General features: G+C 54.9%; 1 protein-coding gene across 1 annotated transcript; it reads right to left on the bottom strand.

The window, feature by feature from the left end:
• Positions 1–3,675: 3,675 nt before the first annotated feature.
• Positions 3,676–5,244, bottom strand: LOC123773268 (uncharacterized). Its single transcript, XM_045766881.2, has one exon. It carries the CDS (start codon positions 5,242–5,244, stop codon positions 3,676–3,678), a length of 1,569 nt encoding a protein of 522 aa, XP_045622837.2.
• Between the last annotated feature and the right edge of the window lie 8,913 nt (positions 5,245–14,157).

A 14,157-nucleotide genomic window follows, 5' to 3' on the forward strand; every position in this document is an offset into this window, starting at 1 on the left:
CGGGAAGGGGAGATTAGCCGCTCCGGGTATCGGTGTCGGCTACAATTCGCTCATTAGTGACCCAAACAAGCTCGTCACGATAGTTTCTAACATGTCAACCCCGTTATAACCACGCCCAGGCTTCACTCTTCAAACTCCGGTCATTACCTACACGGGAGGCTGATAACTTAAGTGTGTAATTGATAAATATGTGTTACGATACACGCAAGTGACGCGAGAGGGGTGAGAGAGGGGTGGTGAGGGGGGGAGGAGCTTGGTGGAGAGCAACCCAAGTCCAGTTGGTTGGCTGGTTGACTGACAAGACCCGCGCTCAGTCTGTGGTTAGCACTTCATTAGAGGTTTAAGGCTATCACAGGAGGCAGTGGGAGTGTTGTGGTGTGTAGTGGTTACCTGTGGTGGGGACCGCCTCGCCCCCCCCTCTCCTCATGCCCCCCCACAACCCCCTACCACCCCCACCAATAACCCCACCCCCACGCCGAACACAACAACCTCTAGACTTACAACCTCTGATATGTTGCTCTCTTAGTCTCGTTACACTGAGTTTACCTGCAGACTCTTATGTGGCTCTTCCTATACTGACACCACCACCCAGTATACTGACACCACCACCCACTATACTGACACCACCACCCACTATACTGACACCACCACCCACTATACTGACACCACCTACTATACTGACACCACCCACTATACTGACACCACCACCATCCACTATACTGACACCACCACCCACTATACTGACATCACCACCCACTATACTGACACCACCACCCACTATACTAACACCACCACCCACTATACTGACACCACCTCCTTTACTGACACCACCACCCAGTATACTGACACCACCACCATCCACTATACTGACACCACCCCCCAGTATACTGACACCACCACCCACTATACTGACACCACCACCAACTATACTGACACCACCACCATCCACTATACTGACACCACCACACAGTATACTGACACCACCATCCAGTATACTGACACCACCATCCACTATACTGACACCACCACCTCCTTTACTAACACCACCACCCAGTATACTGACACCACCACCATCCACTATACTGACACCACCCAGTATACTGACACCACCACCCAGTATACTGACACCACCATCCACTATACTGACACCACCACCACCATCCACTATACTGACACCACCCAGTATACTGACACCACCACCATCCACTATACTGACACCACCACCCAGTATACTGACACCACCATCCACTATACTGACACCACCACCCAGTATACTGACACCACCATCCACTATACTGACACCACCCAGTACACTGACACCACCACCTCCTTTACTGACACCACCACCCAGTATACTGACACCACCACCATCCACTATACTGACACCACCACCTCCTTTACTGACACCACCACCCAGTATACTGACACCACCACCATCCACTATACTGACACCACCACCCAGTATACTGACACCACCACCATCCACTATACTGACACCACCACCATCCACTATACTGACACCACCACCTCCTTTACTGACACCACCACCCAGTATACTGACACCACCACCATCCACTATACTGACACCACCCAGTATACTGACACCACCACCATCCACTATACTGACACCACCACCCAGTATACTGACACCACCACCCAGTATACTGACACCACCACCCAGTATACTGACACCACCACCCAGTATACTGACACCACCACCTCCTTTACTGACACCACCTCCCAGTATACTGACACCACCACCATCCACTATACTGACACCACCACCCAGTATACTGACACCACCACCATCCACTATACCGACACCACCACCTTTACTGACACCACCACCCAGTATACTGACACCACCACCCACTATACTGACACCACCCCCCAGTATACTGACACCACCACCCACTATACTGACACCACCACCAACTATACTGACACCACCACCATCCACTATACTGACACCACCACACAGTATACTGACACCACCCACTATACTGACACCACCACCACCCACTATACTGACACCACCACCCACTATACTGACACCACCACCCACTATACTGACACCACCACCCACTATACTGACATCACCACCCACTATACTGACACCACCACCCACTATACTGACACCACCACCCACTATACTGACACCACCACCCACTATACTGACACCACCACCCACTATACTGACACCACCATCCACTATACTGACACCACCACCCACTATACTGACATCACCACCCAGTATACTGACACCACCACCACCAACTATACTGACACCACCACCACCCACTATACTGACACCACCATCCACTATACTGACACCACCACCCACTATACTGACACCACCATCCACTATACTGACACCACCATCCAGTATACTGACACCACCACCCACTATACTGACACCACCACCCACTATACTGACACCACCCACTATACTGACACCACCACCCACTATACTGACACCACCACCCACTATACTGACACCACCACCCACTATACTGACACCACCACCATCCACTATACTGACACCACCACCATCCACTATACTGACACCACCACCACCCACTATACTGACACCACCACCCACTATACTGACACCACCATCCACTATACTGACACCACCATCCACTATACTGACACCACCACCGTCCACTATACTGACACCACCACCCACTATACTGACACCACCCGCTATACTGACACCACCATCCACTATACTGACACCACCATCCACTGACACCACCACCCACTATACTGACACCACCACCCACTATACTGACATCACCACCCACTATATTGACACCACCTCCCGCTATACTGACACCACCCCTCCTATACTGACACCATCACCACCCTCCTATACTGACACCACCCACTATACTGACACCGCACCCTCCTATGCTGACACCACCCACTATACTGACACCACCCCCTCCTATACTGACACCACCCCTCGTATACTGACACCCCCTCCTATACTGACACCACCCCACTCCTATACTGACACCACCCCACTCCTATACTGACACCACCCCACTCCTATACTGACACCACCCCACTCCTATACTGACACCACCCCACTCCTATACTGACACCACCCCACTCCTATACTGACACCACCCCCTCCTATACTGACACCACCCCTCGTATACTGACACCCACTCCTATACAGACACCACCCCTCGTATACTGACACCCCCTCCTATACTGACACCACCCCCTCCTATACTGACACCCCCTCGTATACTGACACCACCCCTCGTATACTGACACCACCCCCTCCTATACTGACACCACCCCTCGTATACTGACACCCCCTCCTATACTGACACCACCCCTTCCTATACTGACACCACCCCTTCCTATACTGACACCACCCCTTCCTATACTGACACCACCCCCTCCAATACTGACACCACCCCCTCCAATACTGACACCACCCCCTCCAATACTGACACCACCCCCTCCAATACTGACACCACCCCCTCCAATACTGACACCACAACCACCCACCTATACTGACACCACCCCCCCTTCCTATACTGACACCACCACCCCCCCCCCCCACTATACTGACACCACCCACCCAGTCTCTCTCCCGCCCTTCCCCTCATCACAGCCCGTGAGAGAGAAAATACCTGACAGATTACGCCTTGTGGGTCACCCACTTCTCTCCTGGAGGACAGGAGCCGGACCAAATAATGGCAACCAAGGCGCACGAGGACGCTGGTGCGGGGCTCTCTGGGGCACGAGGACGCTGTGCGGGGCTCGCTGGGGCACGAGGACGCTGTGCGGGGCTCTCTGGGGCACGAGGACGCTGTGCGGGGCTCTCTGGGGCACGAGGACGCTGTGCGGGGCTCGCTGGGGCACGAGGACGCTGGTGCGGGGCTCGCTGGGGCACGAGGACGCTGGTGCGGGGCTCTCTGGGGCACGAGGACGCTGGTGCGGGGCTCTCTGGGGCACGAGGACGCTGGTGCGGGGCTCTCTGGGGCACGAGGACGCTGGTGCGGGGCTCTCTGGGGCACGAGGACGCTGGTGCGGGGCTCTCTGGGGCACGAGGACGCTGGTGCGGGGCTCTCTGGGGCACGAGGACGCTGGTGCGGGGCTCTCTGGGGCACGAGGACGCTGGTGCGGGGCTCTCTGGGGCACGAGGACGCTGGTGCGGGGCTCTCTGGGGCACGAGGACGCTGGTGCGGGGCTCTCTGGGGCACGAGGACGCTGGTGCGGGGCTCTCTGGGACACGAGGACGCTGGTGCGGGGCGCTCTGGGGCACGAGGACGCTGGTGCGGGGCGCTCTGGGGCACGAGGACGCTGGTGCGGGGCTCTCTGGGGCACGAGGACGCTGGTGCGGGGCTCTCTGGGGCACGAGGACGCTGGTGCGGGGCTCTCTGGGGCACGAGGACGCTGGTGCGGGGCTCTCTGGGGCACGAGGACGCTGGTGCGGGGCTCTCTGGGGCACGAGGACGCTGGTGCGGGGCTCTCTGGGGCACGAGGACGCTGGTGCGGGGCTCTCTGGGGCACGAGGACGCTGGTGCGGGGCTCTCTGGGGCACGAGGACGCTGGTGCGGGGCTCTCTGGGGCACGAGGACGCTGGTGCGGGGCTCTCTGGGGCACGAGGACGCTGGTGCGGGGCTCTCTGGGGCACGAGGACGCTGGTGCGGGGCTCTCTGGGGCACGAGGACGCTGGTGCGGGGCTCTCTGGGGCACGAGGACGCTGGTGCGGGGCTCGCTGGGGCACGAGGACGCTGGTGCGGGGCTCGCTGGGGCACGAGGACGCTGGTGCGGGGCTCGCTGGGGCACGAGGACGCTGGTGCGGGGCTCTCTGGGGCACGAGGACGCTGGTGCGGGGCTCTCTGGGGCACGAGGACGCTGGTGCGGGGCTCTCTGGGGCACGAGGACGCTGGTGCGGGGCTCTCTGGGGCACGAGGACGCTGGTGCGGGGCTCTCTGGGGCACGAGGACGCTGTGCGGGGCTCGCTGGGGCACGAGGACGCTGGTGCGGGGCTCGCTGGGGCACGAGGACGCTGGTGCGGGGCTCTCTGGGGCACGAGGACGCTGGTGCGGGGCTCTCTGGGGGCACGAGGACGCTGGTGCGGGGCTCTCTGGGGCACGAGGACGCTGGTGCGGGGCTCTCTGGGGCACGAGGACGCTGGTGCGGGGCTCTCTGGGGCACGAGGACGCTGGTGCGGGGCTCTCTGGGGTTCGAGGACGCTGGTCCTCGAACCCACATGAGCCACAGAGACGTTAGAAGGAACTTTTTCAGTGTCAGAGTAGTTAACGGATGGAATGCATTAGGCAGTGATGTGGTGGAGGCTGACTCCATACACAGTTTCAAGTGTAGATATGATAGAGCCCAGTAGGCTCAGGAATCTGTACACCAGTTGATTGACAATTGAGAGGCGGGACCAAAGAGCCAAAGCTCAACCCCCGCAAGCACAACTAGGTGAGTACACCTTGACCGGTATACGATCCCCGCACCAAGGATCCAACAAGAATGAGAGGAGAGGATGAACCAGCAATGCTTGATCTGATATTTACCCTAAATGAGTGGGATATAAGTCAAGATGGAAGCACCCTTGGGAATGAGTGATCACAGTGTATTGAACTTTGAGTACCTGGTAGAGCTAGGAATTATCCCCCCAAAAAAGAACTAGGAAACAAAAGGCTGGCATACCGAAAGGGAAATTATGAGGAGATGAGAAGCTTCCTAAGGGAAATACCTTGGGACACAGACCTCAGAGCTAAGTCTGTACAAGATATGATGGACTATGTCACCCAAAAGTGTCAGGAGGCAGTAAGCAGATACATCCCGGCCCAAAGGGAAAAATCCGAGAAGCAAAAGAAGAATCCATGGTATAATAGGGCATTTATGGAAGCAAAGGTACTGAACAAAAGGGCGTGGAGGAACTTCCGGAATAACAGAACACCGGAAAGCAGAGAGAGATACCAGAGAACCAGGAATGAGTATGTCAGGGTGAGAAGAGAAGCAGAGAAAAGTTATGAAAATGATATAGCAAACAAAGCCAAGACCGAACCAATGCTACTCCACAGTCACATCAGAAGGAAAACAACAGTGAAAGAACAGGTAGTGAAACTTAGAACAGGCGAGGACAGGTATACAGAGAATGACAAAGAGGTGTGTGATGAACTCAACAAGAGGTTCCAGGAGGTCTTCACAACAGAACAAGGTGAGGTCACTGTGCTAGGAGAAAGGGAAGTAAACCAGGCGGCCTTGGAAGAGTTTGAAATTACGAGAGAGGAGGTCAAGAGACACCTGCTGGACCTGGATGTTAGAAAGGCTGTTGGTTCAGACGGGATCTCGCCATGGGTACTGAAAGAGTGTGCAGAGGCACTTTGCTTGCCACTCTCCATAGTGTATAGTAGGTCACTGGAGACGGGAGATCTACCAGAAATATGGAAGAATGCGAATGTGGTCCCAATATACAAAAAAGGCGACAGGCAAGAGGCACTGAACTACAGGCCAGTGTCCTTGACTTGTATACCATGCAAGGTGATGGAGAAGGTCGTGAGAAAAAACCTGGTAGCACATCTGGAGAGAAGGGACTTCGTGACAAATCGACGACATGGGTTCAGGGAGGGTAAATCTTGCCTGACGGGCTTAATAGAATTCTATGACCAGGTAACAGAGATTAAGCAAGAAAGAGAGAGCTGGGCGGACTGCATTTTCTTGGATTGTCGGAAAGCCTTTGACACAGTACCGCATAAGAGGCTGGTACATAAGCTGGAGAGACAGGCAGGTGTAGCTGGTAAGGTGCTCCAGTGGATAAGGGAGTACCTAAGCAATAGGAAGCAGAGAGTTACGGTGAGGGGTGAGACCTCCAATTGGCGTGAAGTCACCAGTGGAGTCCCACAGGGCTCTGTACACGGTCCTATCTTGTTTCTGATATATGTAAATGATCTCCCGGAGGGTATAGATTCATTTCTCTCAATGTTTGCGGACGATGCCAAAATTATGAGAAGGATTAAGACAGAAGAGGACTGTTTGAGGCTTCAAGAAGACCTAGACAAACTGCAGGAATGGTCGAACAAGTGGTTGTTAGAGTTTAACCCAACCAAATGTAATATAATGAAGATAGGTGCAGGGAGCAGGAGGCCAAATACAAGGTATTATCTGGGAGAGGAAATTCTTCAGGAGTCAGAGAAAGAAAAAGACTTGGGAGTTGATATCACGCCAGACCTGTCTCCTGCAGCGCATATCAAGAGGATAACATCAGCGGCATATGCCAGGCTGGCCAACATACGAACGGCATTCAGAAATTTGTGTAAAGAATCATTCACAACTTTGTAGACCACGTATGTCAGGCCAATCCTGGAGTATGCAGCCCCAGCATAGAGTCCGTATCTAGTCAAGGATAAGACTAAACTGGAAAAGGTTCAAAGATTTGCCACCAGACTAGTACCCGAGCTGAGAGGTATGAGCTACGAGGAGAGACTACGGGAATTAAACCTCACTTCGCTGGAAGAAAGAAGAGTTAGGGAGGACATGATCACCACATTCAAGATTCTCAAGTGAATTGATAAGGTAGATAAAGACAGGCTATTTAACACAAGGGGCACACGCACAAGGGGACACAGGTGGAAACTGAGTACCCAAATGAGCCACAGAGATATTAGAAAGAACTTTTTTAGTGTCAGAGTGGTTGACAAATGGAATGCATTAGGAAGTGATGTGGTGGAGGCTGACTCCATACACAGTTTCAAGTGTAGATATGATAGAGCCCAATAGGCTCAGGAATCTGTACACCTGTTGATTGACGGTTGAGAGGCGGGACGAAAGAGCCAGAGCTCAACCCCCGCAAGCACAACTAGGTGAGTACAGCTAGATCAGTACACAGCTTGACCGATACACACTATACAATATATAACAAATCACTGCTAACAGGGGAACTGCAAAAAATTTGGAAGACGGCTAATGGAGTCCCGATATACAAGTAACGGGATAGACAGGAGGCACTGAACTACAGGCCAGTGTCCCTAACCTGCATACCATGCAAGGTTATGGAAGAGATTGTGCGAAAATATCTAGTGGAACATCTGGAGCGAAGGAACTTTGTGACAACATCAGCGTGGATTCAGGGATGGCAAGTCCTGCCTCACAGGATTAATTGAATTCTATGACCTACACAGACTGCATATTTTTGGCTTGCCAGAAAGCCTTTGACAGTTCTACACCAGAGACTAGTGCAAAAGCTGGAGATGAAGGCAGGAGTGAAAGTGAGGGTACTCCACTGGATAAGGGAGTACCTAAACAACAGAAGACAGCGAGTCCGTGAGGGGTGAGGCCTCAAATTGGCGAGGTCTCACCAGTGGAGTCCCGCAGGGTTCACTCCTTGGACCTATACTGCTCCTGATGCATGTAAATGATCTCCCAGAGGGTATAGACTGCTTCCTCTCATTGTTTGCTGATGATGCAAAAATTATGAGGAGGATTAAGACAGAGGAGGATAGTATGAGGCTACAAGATGACCTAGACAGACTGAATGAATGGTCTAACAAATGGCTACTAAAGTTCAACGTGAGTAAATGCAAAGTAATGAAACTAGGTAGTGGAAACAGGAGGCCAGACACAGGATACAGAATAGGAGATGATGTCCTTCATGAAATTAACGGAGAGAGAGATCTAGGGGTTGATATCACGACAAACCGATTTCATGAAGCTCACATAAATAGAATAACATCTGCGGCGTATGCAAGGCTGGCTAACATCAGAACTGCCTCAGGAACCTGTGTAAGAAATCTTTCAGAACCTTGTATACCACGTATGCAAGACCAATCCTGGAGTATGCGGCCCCAGCATGGAGCCCGTACCTTGTCAAGCACAAGACGAAGCTGGAAAAAGTTCAGAGGTATGCCACTAGGCTAGTCCCAGAGCTAAGAGGCATGAGATATGATCACCACATACAAAATTCACAGGGGAATTGACATGGTAGATAAGGATGGATTAATTAACACGGGTGGTACACGCACAAGGGGACTCAGGTGGAAGCTGAGTACCCAAATGAGCCACAGAGACATTAGAAAGAACTTTTTTCAGTGTCAGAGTAGTTAGTAAATGGAATGCACTAGGAAGTGAAGTGGTGGAGGCTGACTCCATACACAGTTTCAAATGTAGATATGACAGAGCTTTGTCAGCTTGAGGTGGAGGATGGTTGAGTGGTTAATGGAGAACTATGCCTCTTCAACGCAAGCAGAACTAACTGCCATTGTTATGGCGTTAAGATTCCTAGAAAGAAACACTGCCGGTGCAGTGATCTGCACCGATTCAAAAGCAGCACTGTAAAACCTTACTAAAAATCAGGCAGAAAGCCTTGCGATAGTCACCGAGATCAAGAGAGCTGTGAGAGTACTAACCAATCAGGGAAGAGTCATCAAGGTTCTGTGGATCCCCTCCCATGTTGGGGATCCCCTCCCATGTTGGAATATGTGGGAATGAACGAGCAGATGTGCTGGCTGCCGAAGGCGCTGAAGGAGACCATATTAAATACTTCATACTCAAGACTCTGCTACAAATTAGAGGTATTGTCAGGCAACATCACCGTGACAAGGTAACTGAGGAAAGGAGGATAGAAGCACAAACCAGTGAATCTGTACGATGGTACAACATGGTTGCAGCTGGCAATCCCAATCATTATGGACGAAGAGGAGGAGGACGAGGGAGAGAATCAGTAATAGCGAGAATCCGTCTTGGATACAAATATCCATGGAGATTCGGAATGGAAACAACAGTTGATCAGCGAAGTTGCAGAATCTGTGGTGAGAGTGACGGACACCGCCTTGACCACTATCTACGTGAATGTGAACACCTGAGAGACATTAGAAATATGTGTAGAATAATAAACCCCACATTGTTTGAGTTAAGAAAACACTGTTTGTCAAATATTGATACTGTTCTTTAAAGATTCCCACATTTTGCACCCGCAAGATAACGTAAGATTTTAAGAGTTGATAGATGTTAATCTTCGTGTTTGAGAAGGTGTTTACTGGAGACAGTTAAGCTGTGTTTGGGTACAAGTGACAGGATGAACAACCCAGCGGGTTTGGCCTCGGCCCTCGGGGTTTGGCCTCGGCCCTCGGGGTTTGGCCTCGGCCCTCGGGGTTTGGCCTCGGCCCTCGGGGTTTGGCCTCGGCCCTCGGGGACAAAAATCACCACTTGAGGAACTTCAAGACCACCGCTACTGTGGTGAAGACAACACACCTGCCACCACACCTGCCACCACACACTATATTAGTAGGTGGAAGGCAGCCAAGAACCTCACCAACCATGACAGCTGCGGTAACAACCACCACAACCATGGTCACCAACCATGACAGCTGCGGTAACAACCACCACAACCATGGTCACCAACCATGACAGCTGCGGTAACAACCACCACAACCATGGCCACCAACCATGACAGCTGCGGTAACAACCACCACAACCATGGCCACCAACCATGACAGCTGCGGTAACAACCACCACAACCATGGCCACCAACCATGACAGCTGCGGTAACAACCACCACAACCATGGCCACCAACCATGACAGCTGCAGTAACAACCACCACAACCATGGCCACCAACCATGACAGCTGCGGTAACAACCACCACAATCATGCCCACCAACCATGACAGCTGCAGTAACAACCACCACAACCATGCCCACCAACCATGACAGCTGCAGTAACAACCACCACAACCATGGTCACCAACCATGACAGCTGCAGTAACAACCACCACAACCATGGTCACCAACCATGACAGCTGCAGTAACAACCACCACAACCATGGTCACCAACCATGACAGCTGCGGTAACAACCACCACAACCATGGCCACCAACCATGACAGCTGCAGTAACAACCACCACAACCATGGCCACCAACCATGACAGCTGCGGTAACAACCACCACAACCATGGCCACCAACCATGACAGCTGCGGTAACAACCTCCACAACCATGATCACCAACCATGACAGCTGCGGTAACAACCACCACAACCATGCCCACCAACCATGACAGCTGCGGTAACAACCACCACAACCATGGCCACCAACCATGACAGCTGCGGTAACAACCACCACTACCATGGCCACCAACCATGACAGCTGCGGTAACAACCACCACAACCATGCCCACCAACCATGACAGCTGCGGTAACAACCACCACAACCATGGCCACCAACCATGACAGCTGCGGTAACAACCACCACAACCATGCCCACCAACCATGACAGCTGCGGTAACAACCACCACAACCATTCCCACCAACCATGACAGCTGCGGTAACAACCACCACAACTATGCTCACCAACCATGACAGCTGCAGTAACAACCACCACAACCATGGTCACCAACCATGACAGCTGCAGTAACAACCACCACAACCATGCCCACCAACCATGACAGCTGCAGTAACAACCACCACAACCATGGTCACCAACCATGACAGCTAATGTCCTCGGGGGGCCTCGTAGCCTGGTGGATAGCGCGCAGGACTCGTAATTCTGTGGCGTGGGTTCGATTCCCGCACGAGGCAGAAACAATGGGCAAAGTTTCTGTCACCCTGAATGCCCCTGTTACCTAGCAGTAAATAGGTACCTGGGAGTTAGTCAGCTGTCACGGGCTGCTTCCTGGGGGTGGAGGCCTGGTCGAGGACCGGGCCGCGGGGACACTAAAGCCCCGAAATCATCTCAAGATAACTCAAGATAACCATCACACACTCTGATGCTAACAAGCACACGATCTAACTACTGTTATTACCTTGTTATCTTGAGGTTATATTGAGATGATTTCGCGGCTTAGCGTCCCCGCGGCCCGGTTCTCGACTAGGCCTCCTTCTTGTTACCCCCCCCCCCCCCAGGAAGCAGCCCGTAGCAGCTGTCTAACTCCCAGGTACCTATTTACTGCTAGCTGAAAGGGGCCATCAGGGGTGAAAGAAACTCAACCCATTTGTTTCCGCCTCCGCCGGGGATCGAACCCGGAAACTTAGGACTAGGAATCCCGAGCGTTCTCCACTCAGCTGTCAGGCCCCTGAACTGTTATGTGTCGTGTTGGTTGGGCATCATGGCAGAGGTTAGGAGGGCCGGCGGCAGTGGCTGGGTGTAGAGTCCCCCAGGACACGTTCCCTGGGGGTACTTGGCCGACCATTATACAACCTTTTGACCCCCGCTGGTTACTGCCTCTCGCCTCATACCCCAACACAATGGTCCCCCCTTATCCACCCACCCCCGTGAACACCCCCCCCCCCACCCCCGTTAACACCCCCCCACCTCTCCCGCTACAAATGCCCTTCTTCTCCTTCACCGCCAACCGGAACTCCGTCAACCCCCACCCTGTCAAACCCCCTCCCGGTCAAACCCCCTCCCGGTCAAACCCCCTCCCCTTCAACCCCCTCCCCTTCAACCCCCTCCCCGTCAACCCCCTCCCCTTCAACCCCCTCCCCTTCAACCCCCTCCCCTTCAACCCCCTCCCCGTCAACCCCCTCCCCTTCAACCCCCTCCCCGTCAACCCCCTCCCCTTCAACCCCCTCCCCGTCAACCCCCTCCCCTTCAACCCCCTCCCCGTCAACCCCCTCCCCTTCAACCCCCTCCCCTTCAACTCCCTCCCCTTCAACCCCCTCCCCTTCAACTCCCTCCCCTTCAACCCCCTCCCTTTCAACCCCCTCCCCTTCAACCCCCTCCCCTTCAACCCCCTCCCCGTCAACCCCCTCCCCTTCAACTCCCTCCCCGTCAACCCCCTCCCCGTCAACCCCCTCCCCTTCAACCCCCTCCCCTTCAACCCCCTCCCCGTCAACCCCCTCCCCTTCAACCCCCTCCCTTTCAACCCCCTCCCCTTCAACCCCCTCCCCGTCAACCCCCTCCCCTTCAACCCCCTCCCTTTCAACCCCCTCCCCTTCAACCCCCTCCCCGTCAACCCCCTCCCCTTCAACCCCCTCCCTTTCAACCCCCTCCCCTTCAACCCCCTCCCCGTCAACCCCCTCCCCTTCAACCCCCTCCCCTTCAACCCCCTCCCCTTCAACCCCCTCCCCGTCAACCCCCTCCCCTTCAACCCCCTCCCCTTCAACCCCCTCCCCGTCAACCCCCTCCCCGTCAACCCCCTCCCCTTCAACCCCCTCCCTTTCAACCCCCTCCCCTTCAACCCCCTCCCCGTCAACCCCCTCCCCGTCAACCCCCTCCCCTTCAATCCCCTCCCCTTCAACCCCCTCCCCTTCAACCCCCTCCCCGTCAACCCCCTCCCCTACAAGATCAAACTCCCCACCGCTTCCCTCCCACATATCCCCCCCCCTACCTTCAGTACCCCACCCATCCCCCACCCGCCCCAGTAACGCCCACTCGCCCCCCCCCCTCCATCCCCCAAGCACCCCCCTGCCTCCCCCCCCACCCGTCCAACCCCCCCCCCCGCCCCACATAAACAAGGGAGTAATGTCAATATCAATTACACGACTCGTGTTAACAGGCGCTCCTAACACCATTAAATCCCGGCACATTTCCCACCGCCAGGGGGCGCCTCCCCCCCTCTCTGATCTGCTGTAATCCTTTGGCTTGTGGCGGGAGGGGAGGGGGGGGGGAAGTGGCCGGGAGGGACGCATGTGGTGGGTGGTGGGGGGCGGGTGACGGGTGGTGGCAGCAGTGTGGGGGACGGGTGGTGGCAGCAGTGTGGGTGACGGGTGGTGGCAGCAGTGTGGGTGACGGGTGGTGGCAGCAGTGTGGGTGACGGGTGGTGGCAGCAGTGTGGGTGACGGGTGGTGGCAGCAGTGTGGGTGACGGGTGGTGGCAGCAGTGTGGGTGACGGGTGGTGGCAGCAGTGTGGGTGACGGGTGGTGGCAGCAGTGTGGGTGACGGGTGGTGGCAGCAGTGTGGGTGACGGGTGGTGGCAGCAGTGTGGGTGACGGGTGGTGGCAGCAGTGTGGGTGACGGGTGGTGGCAGCAGTGTGGGTGACGGGTGGTGGCAGCAGTGTGGGTGACGGGTGGTGGCAGCAGTGTGGGTGACGGGTGGTGGCAGCAGTGTGGGTGACGGGTGGTGGCAGCAGTGTGGGTGACGGGTGGTGGCAGCAGTGTGGGTGACGGGTGGTGGCAGCAGTGTGGGTGACGGGTGGTGGCAGCAGTGTGGGTGACGGGTGGTGGCAGCAGTGTGGGTGACGGG

This window comes from Procambarus clarkii, chromosome 89 (assembly GCF_040958095.1).
Source record: "Procambarus clarkii isolate CNS0578487 chromosome 89, FALCON_Pclarkii_2.0, whole genome shotgun sequence".
Classification (NCBI taxonomy): domain Eukaryota; kingdom Metazoa; phylum Arthropoda; class Malacostraca; order Decapoda; family Cambaridae; genus Procambarus; species Procambarus clarkii.